The 20,842-nt window shown below is 34.7% G+C and overlaps 1 protein-coding gene across 2 annotated transcripts in view; it reads left to right on the top strand.

The window, feature by feature from the left end:
• Positions 1-652: 652 nt before the first annotated feature.
• Positions 653-20,842, top strand: part of ARHGAP24 (Rho GTPase activating protein 24) — an 87,807-nt gene continuing 67,617 nt past the window's right edge. Inside the window, exons 1-2 of one of the 2 annotated variants that reach the window (XM_051963759.1) lie at positions 653-1,044; positions 10,432-10,519. In XM_051963759.1, coding sequence (XP_051819719.1) covers positions 868-1,044; positions 10,432-10,519 — 265 coding nt within the window. In that variant the 5' untranslated portion in view covers positions 653-867. Of the gene's footprint in view, positions 1,045-10,431; positions 10,520-20,842 lie in introns of those variants that run through there. The other variant, XM_051963760.1, reaches the window with a different exon arrangement.

Raw genomic sequence — 20,842 nt, 5'->3', positions numbered from 1 at the left:
TTAAAATCCAAGTTAGCCTCAAGATCATTTAGAATTCCCAGGAAAAATGGAATAAGTGTTTAAGCTTAACTTAAGTTAAAATGATGTAGTTAATGAAATGAGAATCTAAAGAATTGGAAAATTAATGAGAACTGTGAAGAAAATTTTTTTAAAGAATTAACAGATTAGCAAATCAAATACAAAATACTAATGATTCCTATACTGGAATTTATCCCTATACTGGAATTAATTTGTTGTCAATCTGTTTGGTTGATTGAACTTTTTACCCATTGGAAAAAAATTCTAAGTATTTATGTGGGAGTTATACTCAAAAATATCCAATAATTTTGGTTGCTGCTTTGTACCTGCTAGTGCCTCATCCTCACTACCATCTCTATCTTCACTTCTCCCCTTAATTCTCCCTTCCCTAATTCTCTTTCCTGCCAGGTGAGCATAGGTCATAGTTTGGAAAAAAAATTTGTGTAAACTTGCATTGAAATCACCACAGAATACTTACCTAAGTAAAAGATTCCATGAAAATTGGATTGGACCAAACATAAATTAAAAACTTCACAAAACATAAGACATAATAAAAAATGTTACAGAAGACTGAAAAAATAGAAGAAAAATATATGTATTTTAGATGAAATAATTACCTGAAAAATAGATCAAAGAGAGATAAGTTAAGTTAAGAATCAATGGACTACTTAAAAACTAAGACCTAAAAAGGAGTCTGGATGTCATACTTTTTTGGGGGTTTTGTATTTTTTTTCTCTGAACCTTCTAGAATTTGATGGGTCATTTTTAGGTATAGAAAAAACAGAAAAGCATCTCATCATCCCCCCCTTTTTTTTACACTAAATAGGACATCCTATCCATTGGAGGACCATGGAGAAGAATGGCTCCCCAGAGAGTCCCCCAAAAAGCCAAGAGTGGTATGCTACCCTCAAGTGTGGGTGGCTAAGAAAACAAGGAGGATTTTCCAAGACTTGGCACACGTGCTGGTTTGTGCTCAAGGGGGACCAACTCTGCTACTTCAAGGATAAAGATGAAACAAAACTATTGGTAAGTAAAAAGGGAAAATATGGATGAGATGTACCCCAGAACTTTGTTTTGGGCCCTTTTTGCCTTTTGCTTTATATTATCTTATTTGAAGATTGGCTCCCCTGGAGTCAATAACTAACTCTATGCAAATAATTCTAGAATCCATATATCTGAGCTCTAATATCACATCCCCAAGTCTCCATTAGAATCTCAAGTTGTACAGGAATCTCAAACTTGATAGGAACAAAACAGAAATTATTTTCTTTATCCCCAAACTCTCCTTTTTGCAAATTTTCCTAACACTGACAAGACCATTACTGTATTTCTAGGCCTTCAAGTTCAGATCTTCAGGCTCATCCTTGACTCCCAAGTCTCCATCACGCTACATATTCAGTGCACTACCAAATCTTTTTTGTGTCTATCTCACAACATCTCTTCCCTACATCCCATTCTCTCCACTCATACAACAAAATTAATATTGGTTTTCATCCTCTCTTTCTTGAATTACTGCAATATCTAAATAATATCCTTGCTTGGAATATTTTCCTATTCTAGTTCATCTTCTACATAGCCACCAGAATTATGTGCCTAAAGAACAATCCTGACCACATTACCACTGATTCAGTAAACTCTAGCAGAGACCCATTACCTCCAAAATCAAATATGAATTCTTCTGCTTAACATTTAAACTTTTCCATCACCTCATCTTTTCCTATCTTTCTGGTGGAATAAACATTACTCCTTTCATGCACACTTTAGTCTAATAATACTGGTTTATATGGGAGTCTATCACCAGTCTTCCTGAACTATGTTTTGCCTTTGAAATCTGATGGCACTGGAGGAGAGAGGAGGGCTAATGATTTCGCAGAACTCTGACTTAAATTCAATTCACTTGCAAGTCAAGATATTACCCTCCTGATGTCAACTAGTTTACTTGGCACTACTTATGCAGAACCAGGAAATACTCCATCTCCTGTCTGTTTCCTCATAGCTATAATCCTCTTCTCCTTCTTCTTTTCTTAGAATCTCTGGCTTTTTTCAAGATTCAGATAAAATGCTCTATTCTGTAGAACCTCTTTTCTCATCATTCCAATGGTTGATGCCTTCCTCTTGAAGATACCATGTATCCAATGTATATGTATATCTACATATATGTGTGTATGTGTTTACATACATATACACATATAGGTGTATGTGTCTATATGTCTAGGGTTCATATATGTCACATATACATACATGTGTGTGTCTTAGATATGCACACACATATACATAAACTTTTGTTCATCACTGCCTCTCAATTACAATGTAAGGGCAAGAGATTAGTTTTAACTTTTCATTGCATTCCCTGTACTTAATACAACACATAGTAAGACTATTGATTTATTTCATACACTGTATGATTTTGAGGTTGTCATTTAATTTCCCTTTGCCTCTGTTTCCTTATCTGTAAAAGAGGAATAATATTAGTACCTATCTTTCAGGGTTGTTGTGAGGATCAAATGAGATTTAAAAAGTTATAAGAGTACTTAGTATAGCACCTTGCATGTAGCAAGCATTATATAAATGCTGTCCATGATGAAGATGATGAAACTAGAAAAGGGCAAGAGCATATGTTAGAAATAGAAAGTACAGTTATCCCACATTGTGAGGGATTAGGGATGTGGTGCCCCCACAATCTAGAAAATATGTGTGAAATTTTTTGGCTCTCCCTTCATGCAAGAAAAATCTGAATTTTTAATGGGTTATTTATAGTACCTTATTGTAGAGTTTGGGTTGATATATAATACTATACATATATTTTATGTATTTCTGAGTTTCTAAAGTTTTTCTATGTCATTATTCCCCTTCAAATTCCCATTTAATTTCTTATACTGACCTGCAATATTTCAAAATCATGATATAGTCATGATGTAGAGGAGATAACTGTAATAAGATGCAATTTGAAGAGAGAAAAAGTTTCAGTTCATTCTTGTTTTCATTAGTGCTCAGCACAGTTATTGTTTCTTCAGCTTCAGGTAATGAAAATAGCAAAATATTGAAGGAGCCCGGTGACAAATCACACTTTTCTAATTTTTATTTTTACTTAGTTGCAACAGGATATTGAATATGTCAGGGAAACTTAGTGAGCATTTAGGGGCACCTACTAAAGATAGGACAGTAGCTTCAAGAATGTAATAAATAAACTTTTAATAAGGTTTATTGCTTTTGTTACAACTTGAAAAATTGTATGCAGCTCCTCATCCATAATTTTTGATATAGGTGGTTTGTCAGTGAAATGTGAAATGTGCACAGAGTGCCTACTGGGTCAGATTTTTAACCAGTGTTTATACATCTGCATGTCTGTCACAAATCATGTCTGTACCAGTTTCAAAATAATTCCTGAAATTTGACTTTGTACATACAGTTAAATTAATTTTTACAATTTTTATTATTATTGTATACATTTATTGTCATTTATTGACATCTGAGTTAATTTATTATCAGTTTTCATTTTGTTGACTGAACTTTTTACCCATTGGAGAAAAAGTGAAGAACATTTGAAAATGAAATTATAAGAAGGGTATGAAACTATTGAACCACAGAAAATATTTATATATTTTTAAAGAAATTATTTTCTTGGAACAGCAAGATGGCACCATAGATAGAGCACCAGCCCTGAAGTCAGGAGGACCTGAATTCAAATCTGGTCTCACATACTTAACACCTCCTAGCTGTGTGATCCTGGGCAAGTCACTTAACCCCAATTGTCTCATTTAAGAAAGAAAGAAAGAAAGAAAGAAAGAAAGAAAGAAAGAAAGAAAGAAAGAAAGAAAGAAAGAAAGAAAGAAAGAAAGAAAGAAAATAAGAAGAAAAGAAATTATCTTCTCTGTCATTTACATCCAGAAAGAGAACCATGGAGACTGAATGTGGATTAAAGCATGATGTTTTCACCTTTTTTTGTCTTGTTTGTTTGTTTTTCATGTTCTTTTTCCCTTTTGGTCTGATTTTTCTTGCACAATGTGACAAATATGGAAATATGTTTAAAAGAATTACAGATATTTTTAACTTATATGAGATTGCTTGCTGTCTTGGGGAGGGAGATAATAAGGGAGGAAGACAGAAAAATTTGGAACACAAAGTTTTACAGAAATGAATGTTGAAAAGTATTTTTACATGTATTTGGAAAAATAAAATATTATTTTTAAGAAGGATTTTTTAAAAAAGAAATATTTTCTCTGTCATCAATAGTGGAGCCACTATTTTACGACTCTTAACATCATAGTCCTCAATTTTTTTTAATGAAGTAGAGGCATCATTTAGTCCAGGAAGACTGCTGGGCTAAGCCAATAATACACAGGGGTCATATGTACCAGAAAATGAAGACAACATTTGAAGAAAATTGAAGTTTCATTTATCAAAATACCTGAAAGATTTTTACAACTTTCTGTTCCATCAGTGACAGTAGAGGCATTTGTATTGTGTCATCAAAATCCAAAAAATGCCGTATAAGGAAATAGAAATAGCAATAAAGAAAATAAACATGGAAGGAGCAACTAGTCCAATTTGTATTGGAGACAATACAATTTTGAAGGATCAATTGCCAAAACATCTGAAATAACAATGAATGCAAAATGCATGAAAAATTGCAGATCTTATTTTTAAAATGATCAAATTTTAAATTTCAAAAATGATAAAAAAAAAATCAGTAACTACTGCCCCACATGTCTACTTTCTGATAAATACAATGTAAAGAATGAGAATTTGCTTTGCACATATAGGAGGCATGCTTGATGAAAGGATGAGAAGGGAATGAGTAAACTTTAAACCAAAAATAGTCCATGGAAGAGTGAATCTTTACATTTACACAACTGACCAAAAATGCATAAAACTTATTATTCCATGAATTTATCATTATTACCTAAAAAAAATTGATTCAGTAGCATATACTTCCTCTTTAAAGGCTATTCTTCAGAGTCTCCAATGCTTATGTTTTTTTTTTCCAATGCTTATGTTAAAAAATCTATAGGATTTCTTGAAAATTGTAAAATTTACTCTCTGTTATATCTATGACTTTCTGATGGTTAATAACAAATGAAATATAAAATAGAGAGACAAATACCCATCAAAGATATTTGCCACCCTTTTGGAGATTAATTAATGTTTGTTGTTTATAATACCTATCGTCTAGACTATATCTCATTATTACATAGTAATATATATAGCCTGTGGAGATGGTCTATCAGTTAATATAGCTTAGACAAATAATGGAGATCAATAGTGAACTAAACCCAAACCAAACGGGACAACGAGGATAATCTAGATTGCCTTTGGGAAATTTTGCAGTGCTTTGAATGACCTCTAGTGTCTCTCTGAAACAAAGGCCCATGTATTTACCATCTTATTCTTTGGGTGATGTTGTATAGTTGCAAATCATGGAATTCCAAAGTCTCCAAAGAATTAAAGTGGTTAGTCACCCAAAGGGCAATGGAGGGGTGGATGGTGGGCGTAAGTATGCTGCAGCTTATTATCACCAAAGAATTGCACTTCAGAATCACCAAAAATATCATATTCTAAAAACTTTATTTGAAAAGGAGTTTTATTAAAATCTCAAAGGGCCTGTAACACTAAAAAGTTAATAGCATCTGTCTTAAAAGAAGACCAGCACTTTGGGTGAATTCTCATAGAAGAGGAGGAATAATTATTTATTAAGCATCTTCTATGTGTCATGAACTGTGCTAAGACCGTTAAAATAATATGTCATTTTATCCTCATAACAATCCTGGAATCTAGGTAATAATATTGCCCTCATTTTGCAATTGAGGCAGACAAATTAAATGACTAGTCCAGGGTCACACAGCTATAAGAATTTGAAGCCAGATTTGAACTTGTCTTCCCACTCACTCTGCCAGCTAATTGCCTGAAAATATATGGGAAGTCATGGATAAGAGTAGATGGATAAGAAGATGTGGAGTGACTGTGATCTGCATCACTGAAGGTAATATTCACAGTGATGATGTCAAGATGCATTGAAGCATTAACAAGTAGACCTTGGATTGTCTCTTAAAGAGTTTGAAAACATTAGCCAACAAACCAAATACTGGTTCTTCGTTTTAAGTGAAAGAAGTGAACAAAATGAAAGAACTTGACCAAAATAACTAGACTATGAATTACAATTATTCCGGCTATTCAAGCAACCAAAGTAGATTCTTGTTCTTTCCATTATTTTCATAGTATTGATTCTTATTTTCAAATGCTATCTTTGTTTTGTTGGAGCATTCTGCTTGTCACACTCCCCTCCCTCTGTCATTCCTTATCATAAAGATTTTAAAAGAAATGATAAAGAAGCTGTCCAACAAAACTTGTTGTCCATCAATATATGTAATATAGCCCACCTCCATAATGTATTATTTCAGCCCTGGAAGGAGCAAGATACATTGTCTCCACTTTTTTCCAATACCAACTGTGTTAGTCACACACAAATTGCTCATTTACATTTTATTTTCATTTACCTTGTTCTAGTCATTGGGTATATCATTTCTTGATTCTGTTTTCACTTCAGCCAATATTAGTTCATATATTTCTTTCTGTTTTTCTCTGAATATTTCACATGTGTCACTTCATATGGCATGGTAATATTCTGTTTTATTAATATGCAATTAAAAGCCACTCTCCCCATTAATTAGCATCTACTTTGTTTTTAGGTCTTCACTACCACAAAATCTGCTGCTATAAATATTAGGTGTTTATGAGATCTTTTTTTTCTTTTTTAGGATATATGATTAATATTTATGTGAGGTGGCAAGATTAAAAAGTATAAGAATTTTAGTAATTTTTTTAGTATAATTCCAAATTGTCTTCCAGAATGACTGGACTAATATGTAGCTTCACTGATTGTGTGCAAGTGTTTATATTACTGCAAATATATTATATTTGCTTTAATATCATACACCGGGGGACTGATACTGCTTTGTAGATCCATCAGCTGGTACTTTTGTTTTGAGATAGTCTAAAACAGTTGGAAATTTTTAATTACATAATTATTTTTATTTTCCATCTTTACCAATTATGAAGTATATTTTGTTTATGCTGTCATTCTCTCTTTTTCTGTCTCTCTCTCTTGCTGTTTCTATCTCTAATCTCTCTGTCTCTCTGTTTCTATCTCTGTGTCTCCATGTCTCTATGTCTGTTTCTATGTCTCTCTGTCTCTCTGTCTCTCTCTCTCTCCTCTTCTGTCTTGGACATTAAGAATAATTGGGCATTGAGAAACTGACATAATGATGGGAACAATATAACTTCTATCTCCAAGTATGCATGTTAAACTAAATTTTCCTTAATTTATATTGAAACCATCCTTGATGCTAAATTGGCCCAGGAGACTAAAGGCTTAGATTGTTGACATCTCCTTCTGGTTGTTAAATACAAGATAATCATAGGCAACTCATTGGCAGGGGAGCTTTGCTTTAATGAATCGATAGGGATGTCCGCAATATTAAATGTCCTTTCCAAACTTTGGCTAAGAAAATCTTTTGTTAACTGTTAAGTGAATTATAATTGTATCATTCTCTTCCAGTACTGGACATAAACGGACAAAGATCTGTCCTGAGTTAGGCCCAGCCCAGTACAGTTCTTTTAGTCAGGGAAGATTGAAATGGCATGGTCTAGTTGAGGAAGATGGGCCTGGATTGGCTTCCATGCTTCTGGTGACATCTTTAGAGATGGAAATTGCTTATCATGAGGTGTCAATCAACCCCTGAGAAATTAAAGAGAAAAATATCTGTGGCCATTAAACAAGGAGAGACTAATGGGAATATGATCAATGTTAAGACTTGTACCTCAAAGAAAACTGCAGTAAATGTTGGGATTGTAAGGAGTTAGATCGAAGGAAGGCATATAGTCTAGGCGCTTATGATGTAGCTGTTTTTATTGCTCCCCTTTTGCAGTTGAGGAAACTGAGCCAGATTTCCTGCTAGTGTGACTTACTAGTAAGAGTGAGAATCTAGATTTGAACTCAGTTCTTCCTGACTCCAGGCCCAATGATCTATCCACAGCATCACTTGGCTGCTCTGAATTTGTTTTAATATCATACACCGGGGGGCTGATACTGCTTTGTAGATCCATCAGCTGGTACTTTTGTTTTGAGATAGTCTCAAACAGTTGGAAATTTTTAAGTAGCTCAGGTAGTCTTTAGTTGCCCCGTTAGTTAGAGGCCTAACAGTGTCACTGCCCCCGGCCTAAGCCACTCTGTGTGTGAATCCCACCCTCAGCATCTGCTGCAACAAAGCTTTGCAGGCTTGTGGATGCCCCTCCCTGGCAAAGAGGGAACTAGGCCAGACCAAAAGGGGCAATGTCCCGTCCCAGAGAGGCAGGCAGCAGACTGCACTCGGCCCTGTGTAGTGTTCAGAACCCGCGTAGATGGCGGCCTTGGGCCCAGGGAGTGCAGCGGAGCTCATGGCCCAGGAGTGGCACTTGTCCTGCCCTGCGGGCACAGGGATAGCACCAGCGACGGCAGCACACAGGCCCTGGCACAGGAAACTGGCAACTGATGCTGGCCGAGTGGGCGGCGAGGCAGGCGCCAATGGCAGCTGTGTGGGCAGATCACAGATCCCCGCAGAGTGAGCAGGCCTGCTGGAGGGATGTGATTCAGTCATTTGTCATGTTCCACTCTACGTGAACATAGGGACTTTGTCCAGGGAGTTTGGGGGAGGGGGGGAAGCATAGTGGAGTGACTGGTGATTTATTTCTCCAGTGGGTCCCCATTTACAGATGAGAAACTAAGGCAAATGGGGACTTATCCGGACTCACACAGTCAGTAAGGGTCTGAGAGCAGATTTGAACTCACTTCTTCCTGAATCCAGTGTTCTGTCCACCTGGGCCACTAGCTGCCTTAGGTATTGTTGGGAGTAGTTTACTTTCTGACAACAAAGGAGGAGCTAATGTGCCCACTGAGTCCCAGTAGAAGAAGGGAGCAATACCCCAGAGCCCTCTCTTCCCCCCTCTTCTCCATGAGGTTTCCAAAAGAGGACGGGGATGGGGAGGTACCAAGCAGTTTGGAGAATTGGTGATTGTTCAGGAAGTGCTGTCCAGCATCTGCACTGTAACCCTAGTATTGCCAAAGCTCTTCTCTTTACATCTAGATGTATGCACTGTGAACATCACCCACCACATGGACCAGTGTTTAAAGTGGCTTTGGTAGCTGAAGAACTACTCAACTGTCCCTGAATTTGTGTAATTTTTTGTCTTTGGGAAATGCTCGGGCTTTAAAACTCCATCAGCTGGTTGGCCTACACCTGGATAGGGACTGGAGTAGGGCATAGGGGCAGGAAAATGGAGCTGGACCTTGTTACTCCTTCCTTTCAGTTACAATGAATTACACATCAGGTCCCATGAAAATGTACCTATTCAGAAGCCCTACATCCGTTTTTGTTCTGAGTCTAAAGGTTCAGAGTGATACAGTCAAGCTTTCTTAATTTTTATTTTTTATTTCAAATTTATTTATTGTAATAGCTTTTTATTTTTCAAAATATATACAAAGATAGTTTTCAACATTCATCTTTGCAAATCCTTGTGTTCAAAAGTTTTCTCCCTCTCTCCCCGCCTTCCTCCTCCCCTAGACAGACAGCAATCCAATATAGATTAAAGATGTGCAATGCTTCTAAACATATTAACATATTTATCATCTGCACATGAAAACTGAAATCCAAAGGCAGAAAAATGAGAATTTCCTAACTTTTAGAACTTTATTAGAAAGGACTCCCCAGAATGCCAAAGAATGGTTTCAATAACAACTTTAACTTCTTACTTTGTTGTTTTTTTCTGTATCTGTTTATAAATAAAATACTTTCCTATTTCCTACATGGGAAGTTCAAGAGCTGGGGCCCCTAGTTGTCCAAATATGGGAAAGAGTGAGCTATACCATGAACATTTATTTTAGAAGATTTTCCTGGAGTCATTTTAGCTGAATCAGTGATCCAAAAAGAGAAACAAGACTTTGCAGGTCACCTTCAAAACTGAATCTCGTCTGTGTGAGCCTCTATTGCTGGGATGAGGTTGAGGCTAGTTATAGATTACATCTGCAATATGTCAGAATGACCTTATCCTAAGAGAGGGAGGAAAAAAGAGACAAGAAAGACATAGAGGTAAAGAAAGACTCCTGTCTCATAATAAGTTCTTGGGAATTTACATAAGCAGCTCAGAAGGAGAATTAGAGAAGATTCTTGTCATGTTAAAGGATCGATTTTTATAAGATTATATTTAAGTTTATGTCTCTTTTCAATCTACCTAGCTATTCATCTGTCTATCTCTAATAACTGACTTTTGAATTGGGCACAGTGGGAAAATTAGAGTGGCTGCTGAAATATACTGTAGAGATGAAGATGACACTGGAATATCTATTTATCATGTTCATGTTTTTGTCATTTGTTTCCTCAGGGTACTATTTCCCTGATTGGGAACAAAGTTATAGAACATCCCTACAGTGAAGAGAACCCAGGACAGTTCCTTTTTGAAGTACTTCCAGGTACGATACTTTTCATTAAATTATCCTGTTATGTTGGTAAATATCACAAATGTTCAGCTAGAATAGAGACTTTGGATGATTAAGGATTTCATTTTAAAAGGAAAAAATCAGGAGAGTCTGGTTTGTGTTTTGATATACTTTTTAAAGAGAGATGAACAAGATGAATACAAAAATTCTGATTTTTCTTTTGTAAGCAAATACAAAATGCTTTCTTGCGTGCAGGTAATTGTGTTTAGTTTCAGTCTTTAAAGAAGATCGAAAACTAACTTTTATTTAGGCAATGCTGGTAAGAAGTGAATTTTGACAAGGTAGTTGACACAGGCTCTGGGGAGCAAGTTTCACATATTCCTGTCATACTCCTGACATTGCCCCTGTGTATCATATCCAAAGACTTTACTAGAGCAAATTCATTATAGACCACTCCTATTGTATGTTTCAACTTTACTCTAAAAGCCCACGCTTCCTATGTTTGAACTAGTTTAGTTTGGAATCTTTCCAAATCCTCAGATTCTGTACTTAATTAACTCTTGAGAGTCATGGATCCTTCTCACTATGTCTACTATCACTCACCACATACTGGATTCCCATTTAAATTACTATCCATATTCTGTCTTCATTCATTTCAAATGAGCCATGTCAGTCATATAAAGAAAAAGGTGCAAGTATGAATGTTGGAGGCCTGGTTCTGGATGTTCTGTGTCAATGAATTCAGACTTAGATGGAAACATATCTATCCATTGGTATATTGACTTAAAAAACCACAAACTGACATTATCTAAGTTGTATTGTATTTTTTTAATTGAATGCCTCTGTTGTAGATTATTCTGTGTTTCTATTTATGAATGTTCAGTTGGTCTAATCTGTTTCAATAAAAAATGAACCTATGGATATTAATAGCTTCCATTAAGAGCTCCCATTTCCTTGAAATAACTTGTAAGACTGAGGTTCACAGAAATTGAATCTTCTGGTTAAGATCATAGAAAAATACATTGCAAAGCTTAGATGTGAATTTCTCAGATGTTTTAGCCACAAGTCTATGGTGGTCTTCACTAAGCCATGTGGAGGGGTGCTAAGTTCACAGAAGAGCAATATTGCAGAAACATGGCAGATAAGGAATTCTAATAGGTGCCAACCTATGTACCTGAAAAAGAATCTCCATTTTATTACTTCCCAAAGAGGGGCATCTATCTTTTACCTGAAGACATCCAGTAAGATAGATTCTTTTACCTCCCGAGGCAATCAGGTTTACTTCTGGATGCTTCTAATTTTTAGGAGGTTTTTTTCTTTGATCAAATTTAATTTTCCTTCTTGTAATTTCCAACCATTGCACCTGGTTCTATTCCAAACAAGTCTAACACTTTTGTCATATTCTTCAAATATTTGAATACTTTTAAAATATTCGTACTTAGCCACCATGTACCCCTTGATTCTTTTCTTTCCTAGGTTCAATATTTCCATTTTCTTGACTCAAGGCTTTGCAGAATCCTGATTGCCTTTCTCTGGATCAATGTCCTTTCTAAATGGTGGCACTCAGAAATGAACACAATATTTAAACCAACAGGGGATGATGGGACCATCACTTCCTTATTTCTAGAAAATAGGCCTTCCGTAATGCATTATTCCTTGTGGGTACCACATCACACAGTTGACTCAGATGAAGCCACAGATTGTCAGAACTTCTGGTCTGATGAAATTACAGTTGTTTGAAAAGGACCTGGGAATTTTAGAGGACCACAATCTCAATGTAAACTAGTAGTGTGATGGAGTAATCCAAAGTCTAATATGATCTTGGGATGGCCTGTCTTGGGTGATAGTAGCTAACCTTCCTGAGAGGTCTTCAAGCAGATGCTGGCTGACCACTTGTTGAATATACAATAATGGGAATTCTTTCTATGTATGGGTTGAACTAGATGGCCACTCAGATGCTTCCTGGCTGGCTCTCAGAGTCTGTAATAATTTCTTTCTCTTAACTTTCTGGAACTGTGTTATTGCCTAGTGGTTTTCTAACTCCTGATATGTTCTTTTTTCTATAATATTCTTCTTTCTTTCCATTCTCTACTGATTGGGCGTTACCTCACTCAAATGGAGGTCTGTGAAAGACCATAGCTTAAAAAGTCCACGGTCTCTCACTGCATCCAGGGCCATCTCTAGTCATCCTGATCTGTATCTGGCTACTGGACCCAGATGGCTCTGAAGGGAAAAGGGAGGCAGGTGACTCCGAACAACCTTACTTAAATCCAATTCACTTTCATGTTATAGCATCCCATCCCTGATGTCCTGGTCCTCTTGAGAACAGTGGACCAACAAAATCAACAATCATTCTTTAATATATTGGTTGGTTAACCCTTCCTTACTGCATGTACATGCTCTATCCCAAACTTTTTGATCAATCAAGAGATTAAAAATTAAGGCCTCCTGCAAAAAAAGAATGGTGCAAAGAAGCTATTCCAAGCAGCAGTAGCCACAACTGACTTTTGTTTAGAAATTTTCTGACCATTGTGAAATACAAGCAGGTAAACACAGACAGATCATAAATATGTTTATAATCACACTGCTAAAGGACATTAGGAAAGACCACATTACCCTCTCTCCCTGGTAGATAACTTTTCTTAAATATACATGGTTCTCATTTTAAGAATACAAGCATAATTCTTTGGCATTATTATTAATTATTATAATTAATAAAACAGTGAGACTATATAATATGTTCTCAAGAAATGTTAGTTACAGAAGGAAATAAGCTCCTAGTAGCTTCCAGTGCATTTGAAAATAATATATTTCCCCACCCCAAACATACACATACACACACACACACACATCTATTTGGGTTTAATGGTAGCCCTCTCTGGGGGAGCAGGGAGGAAAGAAAAAAAATATGCATGATAATTTTATTGTACTTGATGGTAGATTTGAAGTTTCATGTATAATCATATTTTTTTATTATACTTGGTTATATAAAGGCTTATTTTGTACATACATTTTAAAAAGAAAATAATATGTCCTATATGTTTGAGCCAGAAAGGATCTGAGAGATAGCTTAGTTCATCATTAGCATTTTATATGTATAGAAGAATTGTACAAGTTTAACATATTTTGGATTACTTGCTGTCTAGAAGAGGGGGTAGGGAGAAGGAAGGGAGAAAAAATTTGGAACCAAGGTTTTGCAAGGGTGAATGTTGAAAACTATCTCTGCATATGTTTTAAAAATAAAAAGCTTTTTAAAAAAAGACAACTTAACCAGGAGAAAACAATAACAACTATAACAAAAAATTAGCATTTTATAATTCACTTATCATCTTTGTGCTTTTCTGCATTGCAAATTAGGAATGATCATAATTTACCACCTATATAGTTATGACAATAATTCTGGGTAAGTGATCAAACTCTATATAAATGTTTGCTATTTATTTTGCCTCTAGGTTTCCTAGAGTTTGCAAAGTAAATGGTGAGACTATCTTTCAATTCAGTTACTAGCAAAATCCTAATTAGTTGTGACAACTGGACTATTCTAAAACTATACTTCTAAGGATTAAAATTTTTAAAAAGAGAGATTTTATGAGGGGAGAATATTTTAGGTTTTTAAAAGCATCTAAATGTCAAGGAAGTTGAAAAAATTCCACTTATTTTTAAAAAGAACAAAATAGCAAAACAACAACAACAAAAAGCTGTGATTATGATGAGTGGTTTTCTCCCCCATTAATCTACAAACCTAATTCTATGCAGAGAAGTGTGTTTTCTTACTATAAAGAACTCCTACTCACATTCTCTAAATGGCTCGTACACATTAGAAACCCAGAGTAAGCAAAACAAAACAAAACAAAACAAAACAAAAAAACCCCAAAACTCAAAAAGCAACAACAAAAATGACAATAAAGCAACACTACAGGCTTCAGATCTGCCCACTGATCTGACAGACAAAAAAGAGGATTATCATAGTCCTCTTTGGCATTTTAAATATCATTACCTTAATTATGACTACACATAGTTAACTCATACAAAATGTGTGTGTGTATGTTTATAGAGTGAAATGTCAAGCCATTAAGGATGTATTAATTATTAACTAGTGACTCAACTCATTGCAATGTATCAACAGATTAATAATTTAAAACAAACACCAAATTAAGGCTTTCAGAAAAAGGACAAGTACAGCTATACTACGTTTTAATTATACTAACAATTTTTTCTTCAATTCTGGAGTGTGTATTCTGACTCAAATTTATACACGTTTATATACATACACACACATCTACCAGTTTACCAAAATCCCTGTTCTAAACCTTGCAACTCAATTTAATTCAAGGTTGGGGCAGCTAAGTGGTGCAGTGGATAGAGCACCAGACCTAAAGTCAGGAAGACCTGAGTTCAAATCTGGTCTCAGACACTTAGCACTTCCTAGCTGTGTGACCCTGGGCAAGTCACTTAACCCCAACTGCCTTAGCAAAAAAAAAAAAAAAAAGAAAAAATTAATTCAAGGTTAAAATTTTGCCTACAAATTCTTAATCTGGGAATATAGTTTTTATTTTTTGACCATTTGGTTGAAATCTCTCTAGTAGATAACTTTTCTTAAATATATGGTTCTCATAGGATTTCTTCCTAAGAATATACCTTCTTAATGTGCAAAGCAGCCCATACTCTTATGTCTTTCACTTATCCTATATCTTTTATAAATGAACTTCCAATTGACATTTTTGATTTCTTACATCTTCATTATTATCTTAGTTATCCCTCCCCTTCCAGACAGCTATCTCCTATAACAAATAATAATTATTAAGGAGGAAAAAATTCAGCACAATTGATCAATACATTGAAAAAAATATGAAAGTGTTCAATCTGTAACATTTATGGACTTTCCACCTCCATGAAAGGATATGTTCATTTGCGTCCTCCTTGGATCTTTATAATTTTGTTACTTTTACTTTGAATTTTTTGATGTGTAATTATTCCTTTCATTTATATTGTTGTAGTTTCCTTTGTCTTTTAAATAAAACGGACCCACCAGAAAGAAACATTCCACAACATCACAATCCTAACTTTCAGGTCAAATTTGGCCTCTTTCACTAGGACCTCTGGTTTCTCTTCTGTGTTGTCTAAACTTTGGGCATTTGAGTTTAGACACTTGAGCCTATGGGTGTTTAGATTTTTGTCTCCTGTGAAATATAGTTGTCTCAGTTGCTACCTCTTTTTTCTTAATTGTGTCTACCTTAATAGTATAAATTTGAGGAGTATTCATAGCTATTCTTTCTTTTCAATATTATTTTTGTGTAAAATTCTTTTTTATTAGAATTGCAATACACATTGCAAATAAATGCATAGACATATGTTACCCCTCCCTAGTATCTATCAACAATATATGGTAAACCTTGATTAAAAATCTCAATCTCAATCTCAATCAACTTTTCACTTTCCCCAATTAATTTGTCACTATATTCTTCTGTCTTTAGTGGAAAACAATAAGGAAAATACAATCTCTAACTGTGTACTCTTTAGGCTATTGCTTAACACTTCATAATTACAGATGATAATTTTTAGTTTTCTTCTCACAATGTCATTTGTGCCCCCCAAATTTGTAGTTTTCAACTTTATCATAATGTCTTGGGTACTAGCTGTCATGTCATATCTCTCATTTTCTCATGGTTAAACTCATAGAGAAACCTCCACTTTCTCTCTTCTTCTTTTTTAATTCTATGTAATCTGCATTCATTGCTAGAAAGCTTTTTCCTGAATTCAAACCTAAATTCACATTTTTTGCAATTTACAGTTTGCTACTGGTTTGCTCTTTGAGGTTAAACAGAACTAATCTTTTTGTTATATCAGTTTCTATGAAATAGTTTTGATAATTGAATTGGTATTGCATTAAAATGGTTAATTAAATTTGGTACTGTTGTGAATTTTATTGATACAGACATAAGCACTAATATTATTTTTAAGCATATTTTATAATAGAATCTAAGCAAATGTTTTATACATTTTAGTTATTATTAACCCATTAATAATTTACTTTTCTATTAATACCTCTAGGATTATATTATTATTATGGTATAAATAGTGTTGATTTTGTGCATTTATTTTGTAGCCTACAACTTTATTGAAACTGTTGTCTTGGTTAGTGTCTTCATGGTTTCTTAGGATTTTCTAAGAATCATTAGCAAACTATGATAATTCCATCTTTTCTTTGTCTTTCTTTTTTCCTTTTATAAAGGAAGTAGAGCATCTTTTCCCTTATAAAATGCTATTTCCAACATTTCTGGAAATGTATCAAAAAATAATAGGAAGGTGGGAAACTTTATTTTACTCTTCTATTTATTTGCAATTTTTCTAATATATCCTCATTATATATATTTCCTTTTGATTTTAGATGGCTGCTTTTATGATCCTAAAAAAGTCTCTTTTTAAGCATTAAAAAGTCTTGTACTTTGTCAAAAGTTTTTTCTACATTTATTGAGATAATCTTATGGTTTTGAATTTTTTAATGTAATTGTTGTTCAGTCATTTTGACTGAACTCTTCTTTGCCCAGCTCTTCTTAGCCCATTTGATTTTTTTTTTTTTTTGGCAAAGATGATGGAATAGTTTGCCATTTCCTTCTCCAGCTCATTTTATAGATGAGAAAACTGAGGCAAAAGTGTTAAATAACTTGTTTACCTGTTAAGTTTATGAGGTTAGTTTTGAATCCAGGAAAATGAGTCATCTTGACTCCACACTCAATATTCTATTCACTATGCCATCTATCTGCCATACTCTGCTGAATGTCTTACCATTCCTGAATCCCTGGTATAAATGCAACTTGATTATAATGGATGATTGATTGGATGAATTGCTGTAGTCTATTTGACAGGATTGTTGGAAATTTTTGAATTAATATTGATCAATGATATATTAATCTATAACCAATACAATGACTGTCCATGATTCCAGAAGATTTTAAGATGAAGTATGTTATCCACCTCCTGATAGAGAGGTAATATATTTCAGGGTGCTGAATGAGCCATATTTTTTTAACATAGTCAATGAGGAAATTTGTTTGGCTTAACTGCCATTTTTTTTTTTTTGACTGAGGTAATTGGGGTTAAGTAACTGGGAACTCAGGTCCTCCTGACTTTAGGGTTGGTGCTCTATCCACTGTGCCACCTAGCTGCCCCTAACTGCATATTTCTTACAAGGAATTTTTCTTTTCTTTTCTTTTTTCCCAATTAGGGTAGAAAGAGAAGGAAGGAAGAGAAAATAGATTTCTATTCACTGGGGAAAAAACACTTAAAGGGGAGAATAATTCTATGAAAATTTGGAAAGATTTGTATGAGCTGATGAAGAGTAAAATAACCAAAAGCAGAATAATTTACACATTAACAAGTACATAATAACTGTGGAAGACTTTGATTAACAAAGTGATCAGTTATGATATGGTCTCCATCTGTGCTCCCTCCAGGAGCAGGAGTGCCATCCCTGAAATCAGAAGGATATGAGTTCAAATCTGACCTCAGATACTTAATGCTTCCTAGTTGTGTGACCCTGAGTAAGTCACTTAACCCCACTTGCCTCAGGAAAAAAAAAAAAAAAAAACTTATATGTTACCTCTTGATAGTGAGGTAATAGATGCAAATTGGCTCATAAGTATGTACATACATATTGTATAATTTATATGTATGATTAGCATTGTATGTGTGTTTATATATGTACATATATGTGTGTATCTATCTAATATTTCCAATGTGGTTGTTTTGCTCAACTATGGATAGTTGTTTCAGAAATTTTGCTCTTTGTTTTCTTTGCAGGGAGTGGGGTGTGAATGACATGGAAAGAAAATATATGCTTATTAATCCAAGAAATTTTTTAAGTTTGAAAAATGAGAGGGTGAGTGATCTTATTTTTGAGAAATGCAGCATTTAGGTTTAAGGGGGGAAATAGAAACTTATTAAATCTTTGCTAACCTGAGGAGCATGGCACAGTGCATTTCTTCGCAAGCTAGACTTGCTAAAGAATTGGGATAGAAGGAATTAAAACAAACAAACAAACAAACAAACAAACAAACAAACAAAAACAAGAGACATGATCCTCCCTATTTATGTTAAAACAGAGACTAGTTTCAAGATGGTGCTATGAGGGTACTCAAGTCACAAGGAAAAATGTAGGACTTCTTTGCTTCCAAACCCCCTTGAAGCTCTTGAATATCTCTCAGTGGTTTTTAATCTTCATTAGTTAGACAGAGTCAAACACTTAAAGCCCTAGTGAAGGAATTAAAGGAAGCAGCTGCATCGTATTAACAGTCTCTGGTTGAAGATTCTGATGGCATAGTTGATAATTTGTGGGACAAAAGAGAAAAAGCTTAAAAAAAAGCATAAAAAATAGACAAATTAGACAGGGATTGCAAAATGTTGCCCTTCCAGTTTCCAGCTTTTTAAATTTAATTCTATGTGTGCTAGCTCAGATCTTGGGCAATTTCATATATTATAGTCATGTATGATTCTCCACGGAAAGAAGACTCTTGTGGTTTTATTACTGACCATTGAGCAGGAAGACTTTTTTTTGTATGTTTAGTCTTTTACTTCCAAAGATAAACATCAAAACCACTGCCTTAAATTCAACCTCAACTTTAGTAAAGAGATTCTACGGATTCTACTTCCTGTTCTTCACCCAAGGAAGCCGTTTTTTGTTTTGTTTTTTTTTTCATTGAAGCTTTTTATTTTCAAAAAGATAATTTTTCACCATTGACCCTTGCAAAACCTTGTGTTCCAATTTTCCCTCCTTCCCCTCAACCTGTCCCCTAGATGGCAAGTAATCCAAATATATGTTAAACGTGGTAAAAAAAAATGTAAATCCAATGTAGGCATATATATTTCTACAATTATCTTGGCTGTACAAGAAAAATCAGATCAAAAAGGAAAAAATGAGAAAGAAATAAAATTCAAGCAAACAAAAAGAGTGAAAATGCTATCTTGTGATCTACACTCAGTTTCCACAATCCTTTCTCTGGGTGTAGATGGCTCTCTTCATCACAAAATCATTGGAACCAGCCCAAATCATGTCTTTATTAAAGACAGCCAAGTCCATCAGAATTGATCATTATATAGTCTTGTTGCTGTGTACAATGTTCTCTTGGTTTTACTCATTTCATTTAGCATCAGTTCCTGTAAGTCTCTCTGGGCCTCTCTGAAATGATAGCAGGAAAACTTTTAAAAAGAGAATGATTCTCTCTGTCTTTGGCCTTCCTTGATGTCCATTACAATGCCCAAAATACCATCAGGGTAATATGGATTGCCCTGTGTTGATAGAAGATCCCAGAACCACTCAAAAGTGCAGGACAGGAGGTGGCAGTAATTTGTCCAAAGGGAGGTATGTGCATAATTTGCAGCTAGTATTTATTGGTCCTAACAATAGTCAGAAATACTTGTTTCTGGACTGAATAAAAATAAGGCTTTTTTTGTAAAGCCAATTTCCCTACTGAAAGTTGTGGAAAGGAGTAACAAGACACTCAGAACTTCTGATACCTTCCTGGATGGGCTTATCTTCAAATATTACTAGGGTATTTTGATTTACTTTAGGCTAATAATCTCTCTTTATTTACTATTTGTGGGGTGAAACACTTTTGGCTATATAATCACAAAATACCTCCAAAGGGATCATTATCTCCCAGAGGGAAATCATCCTCTCTGCCACTCCCCTGTGTCTGAGAGAGTGTCTCTCATCTTTGTGGTAATCAAGAACTGCACACAATATAGCTTAGTTAAAAATTTCAAATTCTAAATAAAGACAATAAGGAAAATCGAGTCAGTTAACTCTATTTGTCTCAGTTTCCTCATCTGTAAAATGTGCTAGAGAGGGGAATGGCAAACCACTCCAGTATCTTTGACAAGAAAACACTACGTGGGCTCATGAAGAGTCGACATAACTAAATTAATATAACAATAAGTCATGTAACTGAACTTTTTTCAAATATCTATGACCTATTTCTGTTATTGTTTAATAATGCTTCTGACAGTACAGATTAGCTAGGTTACTTACTTGATTACATTTCATTTGCTTGGCTATATAAGATGAGGTAGCTTTTTACAGTTATTTAAAAGTATAATAAGAAATAGGCAAAAGCCGAAGTACCCCCTTTATAAATATATGGAGAAAACAGGAGGACTATTTAGAGCACCTCAGTCTTGCAACTACATTAATTGCTTTTAAGAAGGCTTTGCTGTTTCAGGCTACTTCCAATGGACTTGTGATGGAAAGAGCCATCTGCATTGAGAGAACGGAGGGAACTGAGTATGGATCATAGCATCGTATTTTCACCTTTTTTTAATTATTGTTTGCTTGCATTTTGTTCTTTTTCGCATTTTGTT

Source organism: Antechinus flavipes, chromosome 6 (genome assembly GCF_016432865.1).
Source record: "Antechinus flavipes isolate AdamAnt ecotype Samford, QLD, Australia chromosome 6, AdamAnt_v2, whole genome shotgun sequence".
Taxonomy (NCBI): domain Eukaryota; kingdom Metazoa; phylum Chordata; class Mammalia; order Dasyuromorphia; family Dasyuridae; genus Antechinus; species Antechinus flavipes.
This window is presented reverse-complemented; position numbering and strand designations above follow the sequence as displayed.